This window comes from Hemibagrus wyckioides, linkage group LG01 (genome assembly GCF_019097595.1).
Source record: "Hemibagrus wyckioides isolate EC202008001 linkage group LG01, SWU_Hwy_1.0, whole genome shotgun sequence".
Taxonomy (NCBI): Eukaryota; Metazoa; Chordata; class Actinopteri; order Siluriformes; family Bagridae; genus Hemibagrus; species Hemibagrus wyckioides.
In genome coordinates, this window is record NC_080710.1 from 19,798,962 (window position 1) to 19,820,779 (window position 21,818).

General features: G+C 39.8%; 4 protein-coding genes across 5 annotated transcripts in view; 1 reads left to right on the forward strand and 3 right to left on the reverse strand.

Annotated features, from left to right (window-relative positions):
* Positions 1-8,176: 8,176 nt before the first annotated feature.
* Positions 8,177-11,119, reverse strand: gpn2 (GPN-loop GTPase 2). The gene is made up of 5 exons (XM_058391652.1): positions 10,206-11,119; positions 9,970-10,126; positions 9,122-9,282; positions 8,622-8,752; positions 8,177-8,501 (listed from the first exon to the last, which is right to left on the reverse strand). The coding sequence occupies exons 1-5, from the start codon at positions 10,626-10,628 to the stop codon at positions 8,429-8,431; spliced, it is 945 nt and encodes a 314-aa protein (XP_058247635.1). The 5' UTR covers positions 10,629-11,119; the 3' UTR covers positions 8,177-8,428.
* Positions 11,120-12,875: 1,756 nt separating this feature from the next.
* Positions 12,876-17,235, reverse strand: snip1 (Smad nuclear interacting protein). The gene is made up of 4 exons (XM_058390785.1): positions 16,933-17,235; positions 16,633-16,750; positions 15,065-15,609; positions 12,876-13,867 (listed from the first exon to the last, which is right to left on the reverse strand). Exons 1-4 carry the CDS (start codon positions 17,091-17,093, stop codon positions 13,609-13,611), a joined length of 1,083 nt encoding a protein of 360 aa, XP_058246768.1. The 5' UTR covers positions 17,094-17,235; the 3' UTR covers positions 12,876-13,608.
* A 704-nt stretch (positions 17,236-17,939) lies between these two features.
* On the forward strand, positions 17,940-20,255 carry dnali1 (dynein, axonemal, light intermediate chain 1). Of its 2 annotated transcripts, none has more exons than XM_058390787.1 (6): positions 17,940-18,366; positions 18,602-18,732; positions 19,135-19,304; positions 19,579-19,757; positions 19,851-20,015; positions 20,117-20,255. In XM_058390787.1, exons 1-6 carry the CDS (start codon positions 18,280-18,282, stop codon positions 20,150-20,152), a joined length of 768 nt encoding a protein of 255 aa, XP_058246770.1. In that variant the 5' UTR covers positions 17,940-18,279; the 3' UTR covers positions 20,153-20,255. The 2 variants fall into 2 exon arrangements, with proteins under 2 accessions (XP_058246770.1, XP_058246769.1); XM_058390786.1 differs by having other exon boundaries at positions 17,953-18,366; positions 18,587-18,732.
* Positions 20,197-21,818, reverse strand: part of gnl2 (G protein nucleolar 2) — a 16,971-nt gene continuing 15,349 nt past the window's right edge. The window contains exons 13-16 of the mRNA XM_058390782.1: positions 21,682-21,818; positions 21,272-21,357; positions 20,799-20,878; positions 20,197-20,638 (exon numbers count right to left, since the gene is read on the reverse strand). The exon at positions 21,682-21,818 is cut by the window's right edge and continues 345 nt beyond it. Of these exons, the coding sequence (XP_058246765.1) occupies positions 20,504-20,638; positions 20,799-20,878; positions 21,272-21,357; positions 21,682-21,818 (438 nt within the window). The 3' untranslated portion in view covers positions 20,197-20,503. The remainder of the gene's footprint in view (positions 20,639-20,798; positions 20,879-21,271; positions 21,358-21,681) is intronic.

A 21,818-nucleotide genomic window follows, 5' to 3' on the forward strand; every position in this document is an offset into this window, starting at 1 on the left:
CATCATTTACATACTCATCAAACCTCATGCCCTGTACATGGGGGTATGGTCATCCTGGCAGAGAAAACTCATATCAAGAGGAAAACTGTCACAAAATACAATAAAAGTGATCAGCCAGAATAAGTCTGTATTGATTCGTGATGCTTCTCTCTAAGGACCCAAACCATTCCAGCAAAAAATAAGTTTTACCTTGAATTTGTCACCTCTACATATTGCCTGTCATTATACACACATGTACACAGTAATGATGTAATAACATATTGCATCTACATTACACAGCCACACAGCTATTCAGCTGGGATTATAGGAAAATGTCACTAGATTGATATCATACAAGCTTCAAGTATGAATCTCGGACGAACTGGTCTGAAATCTTTACTGAGCTTCCACAGAAACCTAGAATAAGGGCGAGTTGCTTGTGAGTGTAGCAGAGGAAGAGGTAATAGAAGAGAGGGCTGCTGGTGGGCGGGGCTACGACTGAAAGCAGGAAGTGAAAATGGAAAGAAAAAAAAAGAACGAGAGGGAGGGAGAGGGTGAGGAGAAAATCAGATAAAACACTGCAAGCGGTTGAAAAGCAGAATACATTATCATCACAAAATAACCTCTGCCTATTTACCCTGTAGTTCACTCTGGCCTCTAACTGAAACAGAAAGAAGGATCTCACGAGGGAAAATAATTTCTGTGCACAAGAATAAGCTCGTTTCTTGTTGCTCACGTCTCCCCGCCCCACACCCCTCTCTCTTTCTGTCTCTCTTTAGCTGAAGCCTTGCTGCTTGCAAAAGAAGCCCAGTACTGCTAGTGCCTGACTGTGGGGGATGGGTAACACAGCACACAGCACAGCGCGGCTTCAGTGCAACACACACACACACACACACACACACACAGTGCTGCTGTACTGCTGGCCTACACCATACTTCAGCCTCAGCCACTGAAGTATACAACTCCCTGTATATTTCTTTATCAGCCCATTTTAAAATAGCCATTTGGAGGGCCAAGAATGTAGTCCTGGAACCATTTTGTTTTTAAGATTGTTGTTTTTTTTTTTTTGTTTTTAGTGTCTGAGACCTAGAAACAGCTAATATGAGGCAGAATGGTGTTGTATATACTCCCTCTAAGGTCTCTAAGACCTCATATTTTACACCCAATCTGAGAAGCTGACCATCAAATTAATTTTATACCAAATTTTTTGTTTAATATAGACCCAGACTATTTTCCATTTAGGGTAGTTTGACCTATTTGTGGTCATTCATTCATCTCTATCCTGCTCAGGGTGGCAGTGGATCTTGAGCCTGTCCTAAGAACAGTGGACACCAGGCAGACACACCCTGAATGGGACACCAGTCCATCGAAGCACACCATGCACCATTGACACTTTTAGAAATTTAGAATTGCCAATGGATGTGCTGGTATGTTTTGGGTTTTTTTTGAGGTTAGAGAAAATTTAGAATTGGCAATTCATATTCTGGTATGTTTTAGTGAGGTGGGAGGAAACTGGAAAACCTGGAGGAAACATGCAGAGAAATTACGCAGACAGTAACATGAACTCGGGTTTATGAGTTAGGGACCACGAAGCTGTAAGTTGGCAAGACTACCTCAATGTGCCTCCAAATAATTATTTGAATTTACCCTTTTTTATCTATTCTAGACCATTTTTTCACTCTGCTCATGATGATAAATGATTCACCGAAGGATGATGGGTCGAACTATTTGGCTGTTACAGGCCAAAAAATGTTGCGTCTCTGGACAGTCTTGACCGTAGGAATTGGAGCTTGTCTGACTTTCATGGAGTTAATTTTTCATTTGGCAGACAAATATTAACAATATGTGGTGGGATACCATTATTTAGTACAGGTAGCACTTGTTTGACCTTGTTTAAACATTTTGTGGATTGTAGTTTTATTTTAGTTTGTAAAATGGTTTATAAGAATTTTTCCACTGGCAAGTCAGTTTTTAGCAGGCATTTGAGAAACTATGCATTAGTTTAAATGTACAATATGTTCACATTATGGAGTGGTCATCATGTTTCCTCCAGGGTCAAAAGAATATGCCAGTAGTTGGATTGATGACTCAAAATACTGATGAGCTATGAATGTATTTGTGTATTTTGTGCTGAAATCGATTGGTGTCCCATTCAGAGTGTATCTATGCTTTTCCCCCCAGCGTTCCCAGGATGCGCTTTGGATTCATCACAACCCTGATCAGGGTAAAGCAGTTACTAAAGCTGAATGAATGAATATATGCCTTATTAAATTCATCTTGGAGACATGAACCTTGGTTCATATTAGCACCTGTTTTTCTGGAATTTTTAAAACACCAACAAAGTCAAACCAAGGACAGTTCAAATGAAACCATGCTCCTAGTTCAGAAACACTTGTACATAGTCAATAACATATGGTCTTCTTGACCAAGATATCTTACCAATTACTCTATATGCCTCTTAAGCATTTAATAAAATATTAGCCAAAACATTAAACCTTAGATGACATGCATTTTCACAAAGTAAAGAAAAGCTATTTTATAAATGAGGTGCACATATTTAAATAGTACTGTTGTACTTCTGCACCTATCTAATAGCTGTTAACATGTGGTTGTTTTGCTGTCTCCACCACTGGTCTTTGACCAAATTAGTGAAAGATGATACCAATAATATAGTTGTGCTAACTATATAGCTATTTAATTAGGCAATTCATGTAGTACTATTATCATCAGTTGTGTTTAGATATCTGAATTTTTGTAGGTTTCAACCTCAATCTGACTAAAATACAAAGAATTGTTAACCAAAATTGGGGAATAATTTTATCTATAGTATAATGTAGCAGTAACTTAGTGTACTCAGTGGTAGTTAATCATGATATTATATTGTAATGTTAATATCTAATAGCAATCAATAGCTCAACATTGAAAGCATTGAGCAATACGTTACATGGCAGGATATTAAGGATCACATAAAAAGAATGATGTGGGGCAAACTATAAACACACGTAAGGGTAGATAGAAAATTAGATAAGGCTAGATAGGTGCATTCATGATTTCAATTTTTTGTCCTTTCTTTGTAATATTCACTTGAGCCACTTCCTTTGTATTCATTGTACCTGCAAATTTCACATACATATTTCACAAATGCCTTCTCAGTCAGTGCTGATGACATATTACGGATGATGTGTCAGTGACATGTACTAAAAAATATTCGCCAATATAAAGATCCAGTCAAATCATATGACACTATTGTCAATGACAAGCTGCAGGAATCTACAGTTTGGGCAAGCAAGAAATCAGCCACAGCCTTCCTCATACAATTCTGTGTATTTATCTTTCTCTCAATGATACTGTTTTTTTTAGGTTCAACATAAATCTTATGTTGATGTATTTATCTACATATGTTTAATATGTCTATATCTTTGATTTGTATATTTTGTTTAGATTGAAACAAAAAGGCTGTGATTGAAACGAAAAGCTGTGCATTAGGTCACAATAAATGACAGAATACCCATAGATTATATATGGTATGTGTATACATTGAAACAGAAAAACTCATTGACATAAATATGAAAAAATTAGCAGCACATAAGTTACAGTCAGGGCAAAAAAAAGGAGGAGATTGTTCTATGGAGCCATTCTTTCAATTAGTGGTTCATTCAATCGTTTACTCTCAGACACACCCCCACATGGGAATCTACAAAGTAACCAGAGCACACACAGGGAAGTTGGGCCTTGGCCAGCAGGTTGCTGGGCAGCCGTCACACACACAAACCCGCTCTCTGAAGTGTGCTAAGGAAAGAAGTAACAGTCTGGGAAGCCAGCGCACGAAGCATAGATGTGGGTGCATTCGCACAACCAATACCCCCCACCCCACCCTCACACTAACACACACAACCACACAACAAACCTGGAGACAACAGAAACACAGGAATGCTCTAGGCCTACACTGTTTGATTATAATAGTTATTTTTTTAAAAATAACATATGTTTCCTTTGTTTCCATTCGAACATTAGACCATCACCATTTACTGAGTATTTGTTTTTGTGACTCAACTACACTGAATTAAAGGTAAGCCACTGAGAAGAGAAGAGTCATGTTTATCACATGCGCCAGAAAATACAGCATAATGAATAGACCCCAATGCATTTAAAAAAAGGGGGGGGGGGGTCAAATCTTTATCTTTAGCATGAAAATGAAAAGATTCATGTTTCATACAGGCATTTATGGCTAAATTCTCAGAGGTCTACTAGAATATAAACTAGAAATATAGGGTAGTCAACTTGTCAAACTAGTACATTCATAAGCCTAGGAAGGCAGAAACGAATTTCACATCACTAACTCCTTCTGCCTGTCTGGCTCCTGATTTTACCATGCAGATGGAAGTAAACTCTGAACTGGATTACGGAATGAGTCAGTAGCTCACACTGTGTTGTTGTTGTTGTTGTTATTATTATTATTATTATTATTATTATTATTATTATTATTATTATTATTATTGCATCCTGTTTTCAGTTGCTGCTCCAAGTCTACCAAACCCTCTGCACTTGTTTTTAGAAAGAATCAACACTAACATTACAGAGATGCAAGACTACACATAAGATGCAGTCTGTACATAAAGAATGAAGGATGTAGTGAAATCAGGTATATGTTGATCACCTGAAATATCCATGAACAAAATAATCAAGTACATGCATGGTTCTTTTAGCATAACCAACATATAGCTGAAGTTTACTGTTTTTTGGCAGTAGCTACCACAAGGAATCCAAATCATAGATATGGGAGTAGTGTTGTTGAGCATAAGCAGGATATTAAACAAAATAACCAGTTTCCAAATACATAACAAATATGTCTTCTGTCTTCATCGATATGCTCCTGCAGTAATTTGGCATCATTCAGGCTACATATGACATTCATACCTCATGTCATTTAAACATCTCTGATGTAACTGATGCAAGCATATTCATCAAATAAGTAAATATATTCATTTCTAGAAGCAAAAATGAAAGATAATTGGTGTGAGTGTAGGAACACACTTTTAATAACTTAAAAAAATAAACATTTCCTCTAAGCTTAGGCTTAGCCTACTCATAGATTCCTTATTCACTAGGCCATAACAGTGTTGGTGTTAGCCTTATAAAGTCTTATAAAGTATTTGTATATAAAATTCTCCATGCAGGCTAACCGAATTAATACATAGATTAAAAAAAAAACCCAGAAGCCAAGTGGTCAAGGTTCTCTCTCCATTTAATAGACCCATCTTTTTAGTTTTTATTTGAAATGTTAACACTGTAGACTTCTAATTGTAGATAGTTCCTATTGCTACACACCGCCATTGTTTAAATGAGAGCCAGTTCCCAAATAATAGGGCTTAAAGCTTGTACAATATCACACATACCATTTTCTTTCAGATTACATCATGTATTTACACGATCCATTTTACTTTCCATCTAATGTCGAATGAAAATAGGTTAAACTGTGGACATGATTTTTTTTTCTCAAAAACACAAAATTCATATTGCATGAAAGTGAGATTAAACAAATGCTTCATTTCACACTTGAAATACAAAAGCTCTCACAGTCTCTTTGCTTACAAAGGAGCGGCCACGGTTTGGAAGTAAGTAGAATGAGGATGTGTGGAACTGCGACTCCGCTCCGTGTTTTAGCGACGCCCACACACACAGAGTGCGCTAAGAGGCGACGCACAACCCTGTAGTCTAACGTATCCTTCCGCGGATCACACAAGTATGCGTTAAGGTGATTATTAGCGCAAAACCCTTAGAAGGATGTGAGACGACGTAAATTGTACAGAGTGGCATAGTTTGGTCAAAACAACCTAACAATCGTAATTTTTAAAGACAAAAGAAGCCCCGAAAAGACTGGTTTTAAAAACACAGGGCACTATGTAACATAGTTGTCATCTCTCCCTCGCGTGTACAATGCATTCCAGTGTTCCTCCGCGGGTGACAGGGCCTTTACAAGGTCCAGGCAGCACATGATGGGAAAGGTGTCCCGCATGCAGCACTCTTCACTACGAGACACTCCAATGAGCGCACAAACAAGCGTTATAACGCCTCGGGTGCGTGCTTTAGCTTACATATGAGGCATATACTTCATTTATATTAAAAAAAAAAAAAAGATTATATAATACAGCCTAGCACATTTCAACACCTAATGTGACCACCATCTCTCAGACCTTTATTTCACGAGATACTAAAAGCTCCATACTGAAGAAATTCACAAGACGCCTATAGATGTGAAATAAGTACAGGCCCACACAGTCCAGTAAAGAGAGCGGTGTTTATCAGGTCTTCTTTACGACAGCGCCCTCTGGTGGATGAAGTCTGAAATGTCATTTCAATGGTTTTGGGGGATCAGAATTAAATCCATACAGTGTTTACTGGTGTAATTTCTTGAATGTTAGTGCTGATGGATTGACGGTCCATCATTTTGCTTATTGTGTCATTATTGAGCACATTACTGAATGTACTATTTGAAACAAACCAGAAACACTACTTACCCGCCATGGTTGAGGTGTTTTACCTGGTAAAAAAAAATATTTATGTATGAAATGTTGAGTGAGAGGAAAAAAGGTTTTACTGGTTAGCTGACACTAATATTTTTCACTACATTCTGTTTTTTTTGTCTATACATCTTAAGCTATTATATTTAATATATGTACACTATATTACCAAAAGGAAGAGAAGGACGAGAAGGTCTGGCTCGCAGTCTCCACTCTAATTCATCCCAAAGGTGTTCTATCAGGTTGAAGTCAGGACTCTGTGAAGGAAGTCTTTATGGACCTTGCTTTGTACACTGGTGTACAGTCATGTTGGAACAGGAAGGGGTCATCCCCAAACTGTTCCCACAAAGTTGAGAGCAGGAAATTGTCCAAAATGTCTTGGTATGCTGAAGCATTAAGAGTTCCTTTCACTGGAACTAAGGGGCCAAGGTCAACCCCTGAAAAACAACAGCTGAATTCAGTGATTTGGAGGGGTGCCCAAAACTTTTGGCAATATAATGTATATGAGAAACGTTTCTGTATTAATCCATATCCATTAGTAAATAATAAATAAGAACAGAAACTATAAATAGGTAATAACCAAAAAAGAACTATGTCACATGCGGTAATACATAAAGAAGAATATGCTGATTAAAATGTAGTTGTAATTAAAAGTATGTTACCTGATAAGTATTCAAAGTGTAGAGGTGTGTCCAAGATTTTATTTTTTAAATGAAGTTTCCTTAATTCAAGAATAATGAAAACATTAAAAATGCACATAATAAACCAAAACAAATATCAAATAGATACACAACAAATGAAGCATCACAAATGAAGAGATTCTTTATTTGTGATGCTTTTTTAAGCCTTGTACTGCAGCTTCTTTCAGTTGTTTGTTTCAGGGAGTTTATTCACTTTAGTCTCCTATTCATTAAGTAGAAATTCTACTCAATTAAGTTAAGGTCTGGATCTGAATGGCCGGTCTGAATAAAATTCCTCCCGTTTAGATTGGATGCATTTCTTTGTAATTTGGCAGACTGAATGTTTCTGTAGACTTCTGAATTTGTTCTGCTGCTCCCATCATGAGCTACATCATCATTAAAGATTACCGAGTCTGGTTCCTGAAGCAGATCCTTTCTTTCCATCACTTTGGTAGAGGTTAATCTTGGGTCCAGAGCGTTTGTGGTTCATCTCTGTATTTCTTTCATATTGTTGAATGTCCTGTATATTTCTAATATTTTAGGTCTTCTTCTGGTGGTGGATCGTGATACCTTCACCTCTGCTCTGTATGGGTTGTTCATGATGTTCCTGACTTGTTTTGGGAATTTTCTTTACAGCTCTCACGTTTCTGCTGTTATTTTCCTTGGCTCATCTGTTCAATGTCTGTTGCTTAGTACACCAGTGATATTTTTTTTCCAGCTTTAAAAAGCATTACATTTCTCCAGTTGACAGCTCTGGTCTCAATGTTGGCTTATCCTTTTTAACAACAAAGGAAACAGAAGACTCTACAAGAGGAGATGTTCAGAGCTTTTTATTGTTTAAACATTCAATCTAACATGGTTCACCGGTCAGTCACACGTTCCAATATTTCTGCTCCCCCTCCCAAAAAAATGGGTGGTTTAGCACAAAATGCGATTTGCTTTGTTATTAAACACTTCTACATACAAATATCAGGAAATAAAAGCTGGAATTCTAACTTTCTTCTCTTTTGATCTCGGACCAAAATGTGTTCAGTTCATAGTTTAAAAGTTTTGGACCTTGCCAGTCCAATAGTTTCAGAGGAGACGCTCCTGTATACAATATTAAAAATGTACATTTACTATGGAGAACGTTTTTTTTTTTTGCAGTCCTCATTCTGAAAATGTTCATGGCAGGTACATCTTAAGACCTCAAAACCTTCACTTTAGGAAAGATCAACATCAAGTCATGAAATGGAGCTTTTATTACATTTACAAATCCATGACCTCTTCTTCCAAAGTCTTTTTGCTGGTTTCCACATATCTCTCTTGTACTCCAAGGGCTCTGGAATAAAAATAAGAGTTAAGGAAATCTATTTCACCCACGTCACTTTGGATACGGCTCTGCAAATGATCAAATGTTAATGTCAATGTGACAAAAAAACAACTGATTAGAGAAGGATACAAGTTAAACTGGAAATCTGCACCGACAGCAGCAGACATCATAGCTTGCAGATTTCTTTCCTCCAAGTCACCAAAGCAGTAGCCATTGGCCTTGTCCACAGTGCGGAGGACCTGCATCATGCTCTGCTTATCCTATAGGAAAAAGTATCAGGAAATGTAATCAATGCCTGTTAGTGCTTAGTAACTGAGCTTGTAATAGAGAGAGAGAGAGAGAGAAATAAGAAAGAGAGGGAGAGAGAGGGGGGAGGGGGAGGGAGGGAGAGAAATAAGAAAGAGGGAGAGAGAGAGAGTGTGTTTATGTTTTTTTCTGACACACCATGACCTTCGTTATTCATGTTTAAAGACTGACGGGGGGGCAGACAGACAGACGAGAGAGTGAGAGATAGGGAGGGAGAGAGAGAGCAAGAGAGAGTGAGAGAGAGAGAAAGAGACAGAGATAGGCAGGAGAGAGAGACAGACAGGCAGACAGGAGAGAGGGAGGGAGAGAAAGAGTACACTAACCTGCACATTTAGAGGGACAAAGGACACGAGGCCGTAGTCCTGAATCACTTCAGCCAACTTCTCATTCAGATGGTGGAACTTCTTAAAGAACGGGTCAGTGGCTAAATGTTCCACCAGGTACGACAGATCCATAACCTCAGTGTAGAAATCAAGATTGAAGGCTTTGGAAGGTAGAACACATGAATGATGAGGTACTCGTGGAGGCATATTGTTCTGTAATTGAAATTGAACCTGGTACCCCTTTGAATCCCAGACAGCAGGGCTACTGCTAAATGTAATTCATGGTGACTTCCTACTTCATTTAATTTGGGTGAAGCTGAAGAGAAGGCTTTGGAGAAAGGCTCTATAAATACCGCCCCATCCCTACATTTTCCACAAACACGTCACATTAGGTCAAAACTGACATAATTTGAAGGCAATAACTTTGATAATGATAGTGATAACTTTAGGTTGTGTTTTCCAACAATGTTGGAAAAACACACACACCCCTAAACCCTATGGTGCTTGGTCACAATTTGTGAAGAACCACTAGATATACACACTATTTAGCACAATATAACATTATTTATAAACATTCTTTATCTGATTAGCCATTTCTTTGTAAATACACACGGCATCGTCTCTCCAGGTCAGAATGAACTGGTGTTAACACACCTGGTGTTATTCACTTGGAATGCGTTCCTTTAAATGATTTTTGTGTTGTATGTTTTTTTCTGACACACCATGATCTTCATTAGTCATGTTTAAAGACTGACAGAAGAAAATATACGTTCAGGATGAAAGATTTTGGAAGAGATTTGGCTAAAAAAGATCTATAGGACATCCTGTGGGATGAATAATCTGCTCACCCAGCTTGCCATACTGCTCAATGAGATCCATCTTGGAGAGAACATTGACATGAGGCAGCTCCACTTGAAGCATGGTGGACAGCGAGGTACAGAGCACAGATATGAACTTGGCTGGATCGGCACAGTAATGCGAGTCCACCAGATGCACCGCAGTCAGCTAGAATCAGGAATGAACAATACAATGGACATTAGAATTCAAACACAACAATGAGAAGATCCGTCATTGTGTTACTCACCCTGAAATTCCACTTGGATAGCTGGGAAAATATATTTCGGACCGAACCGTGATGAGTGTAAAGCTCTACCTGGCCAGGGCAGTCAAAAAGGAAATAGCAATCATGGTACTGCTTCAGTTTAGCCTCTAACCAGTCCAAATTGGCCTCTAAATATTCCATGCAATAGATGAGACCACCGTTAGGGCCAAGTTTCAGACCCTCCATCACATCTTCAAGTGTGACTAGCTCTGAAATGTCCACTGCACATTGATAGGGCAGTCCTTCGTTTGCAGGGTCCAGGTTTATTACCACGACTTTACGCCCTACTTGACTCAGGAAGTCATGCATGCCTCGGCAGTAGGTCGTTTTACCTGAACCAGGTGGCCCAATGACCACCTGACCAAAGTGCAGAGCAGGCTGCTGAGCTCCAGGCCACGTGCTCATTGCAGCTCTATAACTCCAACACACAATTAAAACACACACAGAAGAGATCACAGGCAGTAATAAAGCAAGGCTTGTGTATGCAGCATGTTCACGCGTTTCCCTGATCTATAAAAAGGACAAAAGGAGGTTTATTATACAACCAAGCTATGCAGTCTGTACCATTAATGTGTAAGTATTAAGCCTATGTGTCGCGTGCACTTCTGTGTGTGTGTGTGTGTGTGTGTGTGTGTGTGTCCACTCAAACAAACACCGTCATCTCCTCTCCTCTCAAAACTACACATAAAGTGGAAACCTCCAGAACAAATCACCACTGAGCGGCTACCAAAACATAACACATAGATATATAAATATATATGCGGTAAACTGAATTAGGAAACCGGGACAAAAAATAATCCGTGTAAATTAGTACAGTTGATCTGAAAAGAATACAAGATGCGTGCGAACATTTTCAAAAAGGCTAAACAACGTGAAGTAAACGAGGCAGACAATTCACTATCCGGGTCAGAACGGAAAACTTCAAAATAAAAGCCTTGAAACGAAGGACGCGTAGGAAAGTTGCAGTTGTAGTAGAAAGAAACACACACACGCACCGATCAGGCATAACATTATGAACACTGAGAGGTGACGTGAATAACACTGATTATCTCCTCATCATGGCACCTGTTAGTGGGTGGGATATATTAGGCAGCAAGTGAACATTTTGTCCTCAAAGTTGATGTGTTAGAAACAGGAAAAATGGGAGAGCATAAGGATTTGAGCGAGTTTGATAAGGGCCAGATTGTGATGGCTAAATGACTGGATCAGAGCATCTCCAAAACTGCAGCTCTTGTGGGATGTTCCCAGTCTGCAGTGGTCAGTATCTATCAAAAGTGGTCCAAGGAAGGAACAGTGGTGAACTGGTGACAGGATCATGGGTGGCCAAGGCTCATTGATGCACATGGGGAGTGAAATAAGCAGCAAGTTGAAGTTCAGAGAGAGAAAATAATGTCACTATGCTGTAATGTCTGTGTGACGAATAAAGACATTTTAGGTGAATAAATATGCTCCAAAATTTGCTCTGTACTATTTTACCCAGAATGGAAAGATGCCACCAAAGTACCACTACTAATCCTGCTGATTATTACTATTACTTATTCATATTAGACAATAAAGGGTTCAAATTTTTTAATTACCTTAGACTTCTATCATTTTCTTTAAAAATGTTTGATGTAGCACTGATGGTGGTAATTGAGCCAAGCTGAATTTTTCAGCAAGAATGTCAGTGTTCCTGTTATGCTGAGAATGATACACTCCACATCTCATTTCCACTGATGGACTTTAGAGTAATTGTAAATAGTAAAATAGGATGGCCCGTGTGATCTGATCCAACAGATGACCTACTGTTCAAATTGCTGAAGAAGTTAATGCTGCTTCTGATAGAAAGGTGTCAGAATACACAGTGCATTGCAGTTTGTTGCGTATGGGGCTACAAAGCCGCAGACCAGTCAAGGTGCCCATGCTGACCCCTGAATGCGCCAACAATGGGCATGTGAGCATAAGAACTGGACCACGGAGCAATAGAAGAAGGTGGCCTGGTTTGATGAATCACATTTTCTTCTAAATCACGTGGAAGGCTGGGTACATGTGCATCACTTACCTGGGGAACACATGGCACTAGGGTGCACTATGGGAAGAAGGCAAGTCACGCTGTGGACAATGTTCTGCTGGGAAACCTTGGGTCCTGCCATCCTTGTGGATGTTACTTTGACATGCATCACCTACCTAAGCAGTGAACATATACACACACAAATATAAGACTGAGAAGAAAGAAAGAGATAAGCCACACTTATGAGGTGTGTGTGTGTGTATATGTGTATATATATATATATACATACACATATATACATATACTGATGATAGTCAATATTTTACTATTTACAATTACTCTAAAGTCCATCAGTGGAAATGAGATGTGGAGTGTATCATTCTCAGCATAACAGGAACACTGACATTCTTGCTGAAAAATTCAGCTTGGCTCAATTACCACCATCAGTGCTACATCAAACATTTTTAAAGAAAATGATAGAAGTCTAAGGTAATTAAAAAATTTGAACCCTTTATTGTCTAATATGAATAAGTAATAGTAATAATCAGCAGGATTAGTAGTGGTACTTTGGTGGCATCTTTCCATTCTGGGTAAAATAGTACAGAGCAAATTTTGGAGCATATTTATTCACCTAAAATGTCTTTATTCGTCACACAGACATTACAGCATAGTGACATTATTTTCTCTCTCTGAACTTCAACTTGCTGCTTATTTCTTTAGTTGTTGAATTGTGATATACATAACTCTCTGTAGCAAGTGACTGAAAAGGCTACAACGAAGCCATAGATATAAATAAATGAATAAAATGACCACATTCTTTCCCGGTTTTATTTGTACAATACAAAACATCTAAAACAAACACATACGCAATATTTTGTAGCTCAGTATTTGAAAGAAAAAAAAATGTAATAACCTTGTAGTAGAAGAATAATGAAAACAAAATGTCACTACTATGCAATATTTAGCCAAAACAAAAAACAAAGTCTACAAACAGGACATTTTTCGCATCGTTAAAAATGACAAACTAAAAGAAACAAAATGATACCATCCAGGATATTTACAGAATTTAAATGTTCATTGACAACAAATTATCCAAAAAATATATTTTTTGTTCTGGCATTGAGCACTTGGGATTATAATAGGGACTACACTGGGCAGCACCAGACAACACAAAGCTGTCTGATATGATGCTCATGCTGTCCACCTGAGAATACATTTATACACAGAGAGCAGTCAGTGTATTTCTTGATAAACCTCATTCACCAAAATAATGTTTACAACAAAACCACAAAACCCATGGACACCTGGTGTCCATCACAGCGATCGAGTCTGTGCAGTCTGAGCTCTTTGTAAAAGTCTGTTAAAACAAAAGTACTTTGGTAGACTGAGCGGTGACTATTCATCAAGACCTTCATCCTCCTCATCCTCCTCGTTCTTAGCGTCGACCTCCGCCGTGTCAGAAAACTCGTGCAGGAGCACGTACTCGCGGCTACTGAAGCCAAACTTCAGCACGTCCTTCTCTTTGAGTTCGTAGTAGCGCTGAGATTCAACGCGCTGATTGTTCAGGTACGTGCCGTTACCCGAACCCAGGTCAATGATGTAGGGCTTCACTCTCCTGCCTGTGGTGCCGTCTGCTCGAGTGAACTCCACTAACCTGAAGATGACAGACATGGAATTCATGTGGCTATAAACAATGGTGCTGATTAAAGTCATTTTTGGTTAGTTTTGAAGAAAGTCAGTGATATAGACTTACATTTCATTCCTCTCTGTATAATCACATGCTTAACCCCCCTTGTACATATTTAATAACTGGCACGTCTTTTTTTTTTTTTTTTTACGGGGGGTTTGGCTCAGATACACATCCCTAAAGGTTAACTGCGATCATTTAAGAGATTTGATTTTCCATGTTGATTTTACAGTCAGCTCCAAAACTACTGACACCCTTCATAACATGGTTAGGAAAATATGTATTTCCTTGCTTCATATCACACCCTCTAACTAGCAGAGAAATCTTACCCTATATAGGAAATGTATTATATTGGAACAAAATGATAGCTAAAGAATGTTTCAATTTAATAATCACTTCTAACTGGTCATGGACTAGGGAACACACAAGGTGACACAGAGACTGATTAGTTATTCATCAGCATGGGAAAGATTAAAGAACACAAATCAAATGAGATTTAAAAAAAAAAAGAAATTCTCTACATTTATAAATCAGGTGATGGATATAAACATGTCCCAGTGTTAACAGTGTTTAGGGGTCTGTAAATGCTCTTATCAGATAAATTGCTCTGTATTCTCCAGTCTCTGGGAGCATTAAGACTTGGTGGAAATGGAAGGCTGTACAATGTACCTGCTGAACAGAAACATTGATACATGTGACCAGGTTTCTTACGTTTTAATGATGTTCATATTTTTAGATAATTAACTTTTTTATATTAATTTTTTTCCCCATAAATCTATCCATTCATCTTCACCAAGGGTGGCAATAATTCTGGAGCTAACAGTATATGGCTATTCATATCAGTGGTTTTTGCTCATAAGCCATTCTCTATAGTTAGGGGGCAGTGGCTTAGAGATTCAAGCCCCAGCACTGCCAAGCTGCCACTGTTGGGCCCCCTCATTGTTCCAGAGGTGCTGTATCATGGCTGATCCTGTGCTCAAGTTCCAAAGTTGGGATTATGCAAGAAAGAATTGCACAGTGCTATAACATATATGTGACTAATAAAAGCTGCTGCTGGATGCTCTGAGCCAAACCCCCAAAAAAGTCATACTGACATTGTGGATATCGGTGCATTACCTCATCAAAACACTGCAAGTACAACATATTGTATTTGTTTTTGCTCACCTGTACTGGAATACAGCATGCTGTTTGGAACAGGAGGGGTGATCAATAGGTATGTCAGCGATCTTCCTTTGCCTTCCAAGCAGATAAGCACTCTGCCTGTGGATGTACATCACCGGAAGTGGTTCATCATTTTTGAAGGGGTATAACCGCCACCTCCTTTTAGGAATTCTGGCCTCAGGAGGCTCGTTGTATTTAATAACCACCCCTCTGTATGTGTTGGTATCTTCAACCAGAGCACCTGAGAGTTCAAAGCTGGGCTTTTCTTTCTCAGCAGCTGGGGCCTCATCTTTATTCTCTTCACCACCAAAGGCATGTGTCTCATCTCCCTCTCTTGCTTCCTGCCTCTGGCGGTTTTCTCTACGCCGCTCGTTTTGCTGCTCCCTTTCTGCTTGCTGCTGCTGGTACATATGTGCATCTCTCTCTCGAGACCTGTCTCTTTGCCGCTCCTGGCCTCTTTCACGGTCTCGTCTGTGATGCCGCGGTTCCTCCCTTTTCACACGTCGCTCATCTACTTTAATTCCCCTTTCATTGTGGTCCTCTTTTTCCTGTACAGCAGTGTTAGCGTTAATCATTTAATGAGACAGTTTAGAAATATGAGTTCAGTTATTACTGATAAATAGAGCAATGAATTTAGTTCACACATACATGTAACATTTTGAGTCTAAATTAGTGTTTAGGTGATAAACATCATGTCTTTGGGCAATTACAGACATATAATCAAAAGCAACACAAATATTTTAGATCTTACCCATGTGAAATGATTCAAATACAATATATTGCCAAAAGTTTTGGGACACCCCTTCAAATCACTGAATCCAGGCGTTGTTTTTCAGGGGTTGGGCTTGGCCCCTTAGTTCCAGTGAAAGGAACTCAGCTTCAGCATACCAAGACATTTTGGACAATTTCATGCTCCCAACCTTATGATAACAGTTTGGGCATGATCCATTCCTGTTCCAACAGGACTGCACACCAGTGCACAAAGCAACGTCCATAAAGACATGGATGAGTGAGTTTGGTGTGGAGGAACTTAACCGGCCTGCACAGAGTCCTGACATCAACCCGATAGAACACCTTTAGGATGAATTAGAGCAGAGACTGTGAGCCAGGCCAAAACTGTGACGTCTGCCTTTACATGCACATGAATGTAATATGGCGTTGGCCCACTCTTTGCAGCTATAACAGCTTCAACTCTTCTGGGAAGGCTTTCCACAAGGATTAGGAGTGTGTTTATGGGAATTTTCGACCATTTCTCTAGAAAAGCATTTGTGAGGTCAGGCACTGAGGCTGGACGAGAAGGCCTGGCTCACAGTCTCCGCTATGTTGAAGCATTAAGAGTTCCTTTCACTGGAACTAAGGTACCAAGCCTAACCCCTGAAAAACAACACCTGGATTCAATGATTTGCAGGGGTGTCCCAAAACATTTGGCAATATAGAGTATTTGAGAAACGTTTCTGTAGTAATCTATATTCATTATTAAATAAGAACAGAAACGATGTCCCAACACTCTTCCCCAATATAGTGTATAATAACTGAGAACAGTATGATAAATAAATTGCAGTTTGAATGACCCGCTTTATCCTATTATCAGCTCCCTGGTATGGACTTCGGCTCCTCCTTTCTCGGGCTGATCTTCCCGACAAGCGATCTCTTCTCCCCGGTGATCTGTCTGTTTCTCTCACCGGCGATCTATAAAAGCAGCAAGATTTCGTGTCAAGGTTGTAGCCACTAGGAGTCAAAACTACTCTAGCGTTTATGGTTATGGCGATCGCCTTCACGGCTGTATTAAGCAACAACAACATCAAAATTATAAATCAGAAGAAGTGTAAAAGTTGTAAAACTGAAACAGAAAGAAGGCAGAGTTCACCCACCTGTGGTCCCGTCTCCTCGGCGGAGGACTCGTACTGCTGCGGTCGGAGCCTGAACTCGAGCGGCGTGATCTCTGAGGCCTAGCAGGACTGAGTTTTTCCTCTTTAACTTTTAGCTTTCCCTCGCGAACAGGAGATCTTTTGTCTCTTCTCTTGTTATCCATCACGATAGTTGGTCACGAACAAAAAAACTCGATCTTAAAATGAACTCATATCAACTACAGCCCAAGAAATTTACGTTGTAAGTGCAACATGCTAAAAGAACTTCCCGTACACATCCGGTTATGTTGTGCGTCCGCAAAATGGTTCCCTTCCAGACCCTAAGTAGGACTTGAGTTCCGTTTAGTCGGTACCTTCACCGCCATCTGGTGGTGGAGATAAGAATTGTAGATAATCAAGCTGCCAGTCACTTGAAACAGGCAAGTTTCCCCAAACTTTGTAATCGAGTACACCGTATTCTGGGCATTTGAATACTTTCCATGCTCTAACACGCATACATTAACTTAGGAAAGGCATTTAAATTGCCTTAACTTCCTCAGGTGTGCTGTGAGAAGAGGAAACACTAAAATCTACAGAACAGGGGTAACCCCAGGACCTGAGCATTATACAATATTGCCAAAAGATTGAATACAGGTGTTGTTTTTCAGGAGTTAGTCCCTTTTTTGACTCCGCTCTAATTCATCCCAAATGTGTTCTATCAGGTTGAGGTCAGGACTCTGTGCAGGCCAGTCATGTTCCTCCACACCAAACACCCTCATCCATGTCTTTATGGACCTTGCTTTGTGCACTGGTGCACAGTCATGTTGGAACAGGAAGGGGTCATCCCCAAACTGTTCCCACAAAGTTGGGAGCATGAAATTGTCCAAAATGTCTTGGTATGCAGAAGCATTAAGAGTTCCTTTCACTGGAACTAAGGGGCCGAGCCCACCCCTGAAAAACAACACCTGAATTTAATGACTTTGAGGGGTGTCCCAAGTCGTGTTTTCACTAGAATAAGAACAAGCAGGATTTTTGACCAGGGATCACGCGCAAGGTCACATGGAGGCAAACTTCTGAGCTTCTTAATAAAGATGAGTGCTGACTCAGAACACTTGCTGTCAGAAGGAAAAGTGAATTTATTCGTCGCTTTGTTTTTTAAAAAGTAAAACAGAGCAATAAATAAAAGGCTTTTCCTTAGCAAAATTACTCCAGGAATGAAACTTGAACATTAGCAGATGAGGTTTATTTGACTAGCTTCACGTGATTACGAGTTCCCATAGTAACCGTAAACAGCGCGAGCTCCGACAGTCAGACGGACAGGTTAGCTAAAATAACAGTTTCCTGAAACCTTTTAGACGATCGAAAGTTAAAATGAACATGATTACTTCTACTGATTCTTTGCTGAAGTATGACAACCCAGAGCTGGTGAGCAAAAACACCGAGAGGAAATCACCAAAGGTAAAAGTGGCTAGCGCTAGCTGCACTCCTTATAACTAAAGATAAATATACTAATTGCCTTTCCACCTCATCTACTAACATAAGGGAGTGCTATCTAGTTGCTGTTGATGACTGCTAACTACTGTTATTTTTTTCATGGTGACAAACCTGTAGCTTACATGACATTAGCAGGCAATCTTTCCAGTGTAACTCTGAAAATCTCACACTATACTAACCTAAGGCTCGGCCTCTGAAGGCGAGTTCCCAGCACCCTGCCAGTTCCACCACCACTGGTCCAGTTCCACCACCACCCAAACCCAAAAGCCCTTCATCTGATGCCGTTAACCAGCAAGCAGAAGAGATTCTTAATGCCATCCTACCACCAAGGTAAGGCCACCCCTCTCTTCCATATCTATCCTAAGAATTGCCCAGTCGCTTGTAGTCTAGTGGTTAGAGTCAGAGCTCAAGGGCCCAGTAAGATGTCATTAAAACCCGTGGACTGCATAAGCCAAGTGCTGTTATTTTGGGGGGCAGTGGTGGTTCAAATGATTAAGGCTCTGGGTCATTCATTTGAAGATTGTGGTTCAAGCTCCACTGCCAGACAATTGAGCCCTTACTCAGCCCACCCCCCCTCCAGGGGCACTGTATGATAGTTGGCCCTACACTCTGACCCCAACTTCCTCAGCTGGGATATGTGACGAATAGAATTCCACTGTGCTGTAATGTTTGAGTGATGTCCTCAGTTCTAATATGTTAGACATTGAGTGTTTATGTGTAAAACTGTTGCAGAGAATGGACGGAGAATAATCAGTTGTGGGTACAGCGGGTGTCCAGCATGCCATGCACCCGGACAGACGTCATTCATCTGCAAGAGGAACTGGATCTCAAACTGCAGCAGAGACAGGCCAAAGATACGGGCATTTGCCCTGTCCGCAGACAGCTGTACACAGAGTGCTTTGGTTGGTTCAAGAAAAGGCTTGTTAAAACAGGATTATAGAATTTGTATTGCTGGTACATTATTCGTAAGAAACAGGGGAGACAGCACATTGCTAGTACAACACATCCATGAAAATGTTTTGGGTATAAATCATTTAGGGTTTTTTTTTTTTACACTTGCATGAATTCTGTAGCTTCTCGACACACCCAGGTTGTGAAAAAACCTTCTTACTAAAAAGATTTAGTACAAAACAAACAGCAACATTTTCAAACATATTGCTTTGTTTTGTCATTTAGATGAGCTAATCAGACAAGTTACCATTAACTGTGCTGAGAGAGGAGTGCTGCTTTTACAAGTGAGAAATGAAATTCGCATGACCATTGATGCCTATCAGACCCTATACGAGAGCAGTGTGGCCTTTGGTATGAGGAAAGCTCTGCAGGCCAAGCAAGGGCAGTCAGACATGGAGTTGAAGGTAGTTGCTCCTATTCATCCCTGTTTCTGCAAATTTCATTAAAAAAAAGGTATTCTCATAAATCTTCTGTAATTTAAATTGTAACTTGGGTAGATTACAGACTTGGAGAATGAGAAGAGGGAACTGGAAAGACAGGTGAATGAGCTGAAGGCTAAATGTGAGGCGATAGAGAGACGAGAAAATGAACGGCGACAAGTGGAAGAGAAGAAACACACAGAGGAGATCCAGTTTCTCAAGCGCACCAACCAGCAACTGAAGGTACATGCTTTATAAGGCACTAAATCACCTTTAAGATAAATGACTGACATTTGACACTGCCATTCACATCTAATAATACTTCCTATTCTCTGTTAATTTAGACCCAGCTGGATGCCATCATTGCCCCAAAGAAATAAAAGGTGTCATGCTTCATATTATTTCTAAACAAAATCTTTCAATATAATGTTTTGCCATGTCCACTTTATTTAGGAGTTCACCTGTGATGGAGATTTTCAGAACTATGGAATAAAGACAATATTAAATAAAAAAAAAGTTATTCACTGTTCCTTGGTTTAGAGAGAATATGGTGTAGTGGACCAGACTGTTATGTGGTTGGATGGTGTACTGAATAAAGTGCATTTGAGAAGTTCTGATTCAATTCCAGTTCCTCACAGTAAATGCTCCTCATATACACGTTCATATCCAACATCCCCTGTCCCAAAGCAGGCAAGTCCACGGAAAATGCAGCTGTGGCTAAGCAAATTGTTTTATCGCTTAGCTCTTTTGCCTTTATTGCCTTCCGTGGGCACTTTTCTGTTCTTGTTTTTGTTCTTAACATTGTGTGTGTCGTAGTAGCGGACGCCGACCTTCTTTGTCTTCTGTGTGCGGTCGATCCTACGTTTCTGTGGAGGTTAAAAGCAAAAGAAGTGAGAGAGGGAGAGAATTTATGGTTATGACTTGTTTTTAATGAAGACCAGAAACATTCTTCAATCAGTTTGAGGTGTCTGGGTATACATATGGGAATCCCTGACATCAGTGGGGTCCCGGGGGAACAATACGTACCTCTTTAGATGTGAGTTTATTCTGCCGCACCGGCCCCTCATTGTCGAATGCCTTTCTCTTTCTGCTGACTTGTACCGCCGCTAAAGAACAAAGAGAACATGATTAGTGCAAATGTTAACAACTCAAACCTTACTCCCCCCGTCAACCTGTACCAGTATAGCTCCACGAAAGGATCTGTAGGAGTGTGCATGCTTTTTCTGGTTGGTTTTTTCATATCAAATGTCACCTCTATGTTTTGTCAGCTACTTAAACGTTTTGTGCATAGAATTTATACAGAAAAATTTGTAAACCAAAAATTCAGATATACAGTACCTTGAGTAAAAGTAGAAGTAAAATGTAGAAAGTTAACAGAGCTTTAAAATAATTTCCATTGTGAAAATACAACTTGTACATCAACTAATATAGTTCACATTTATGGTTAAAATACTCGTATACAAAGACACTTGGTGCCTTCACTGTTAAATTTAGTTCACCTTTTGGCTGTGGCTTCTTTATGTTCTTCTGTTCTGGGTTTGTTTCACCTGAAACAAAAACCTTCTCTGAAAGGCCCTTAGGAATTCTGTTAAAAACAAAAGCAGACAGCTTATTACTTACAGGCCACCCATCTTATTATTGTCAAAGTCAGAGCTTCCAAGATTGATTCAGATCCCGAAACCCAGAGAAAACAACAGTGCAATGTCACAAAACGTTATAAAATATGTCATAAATCATTAGGTAAGTCCAGGGCTCCTGCCAAAGCTAACAGAAAAGGAGTCTTGAGGTGAAGAGAGCATGAGTGTTCACCTTACACAACCCTGCTTGCAGTCTCACGCAACCTTGTTAAAGAAAAGGAAGCGCACATGAAAGCAGAGAGAAAGAGACAGATGTAAAGGCGTATACAGACCGAATAGTAGAGAAACGTTTGGACTTGGCGCTGTCGAGGAAACGCTTCAATTTGGCTATCTTCTCGTCCAACTCCTTGTTCACCTCGCGTGTACTCTTGGCTGCTGCTCTGTCAGAATGGCCAGGAACGTGCAACTC

Excerpts from the sequence above, each read along its gene's own strand:
- gpn2 (XM_058391652.1), bottom strand. The coding sequence starts at position 10,628 with ATGAGCACGTGGCCTGGAGCTCAGCAGCCTGCTCTGCACTTTGGTCAG. Across the intron at positions 10,127-10,205 it reads TATCCAAGTGGAATTTCAGG|CTGACTGCGGTGCATCTGGT; the intron begins GTGAGTAACACA and ends TCCTGATTCTAG. Across the intron at positions 9,283-9,969 it reads TGAGCAGTATGGCAAGCTGG|CCTTCAATCTTGATTTCTAC; the intron begins GTGAGCAGATTA and ends TACCTTCCAAAG.
- snip1 (XM_058390785.1), bottom strand. The coding sequence starts at position 17,093 with ATGGATAACAAGAGAAGAGACAAAAGATCTCCTGTTCGCGAGGGAAAG. Across the intron at positions 16,751-16,932 it reads CCGAGGAGACGGGACCACAG|ATCGCCGGTGAGAGAAACAG; the intron begins GTGGGTGAACTC and ends CTGCTTTTATAG. Across the intron at positions 15,610-16,632 it reads CTGATAATAGGATAAAGCGG|GAAAAAGAGGACCACAATGA; the intron begins GTCATTCAAACT and ends ACTGCTGTACAG.
- dnali1 (XM_058390786.1), top strand. The coding sequence starts at position 18,280 with ATGAACATGATTACTTCTACTGATTCTTTGCTGAAGTATGACAACCCA. Across the intron at positions 18,367-18,586 it reads CCGAGAGGAAATCACCAAAG|GCTCGGCCTCTGAAGGCGAG; the intron begins GTAAAAGTGGCT and ends TACTAACCTAAG. Across the intron at positions 20,016-20,116 it reads GCACCAACCAGCAACTGAAG|ACCCAGCTGGATGCCATCAT; the intron begins GTACATGCTTTA and ends CTGTTAATTTAG.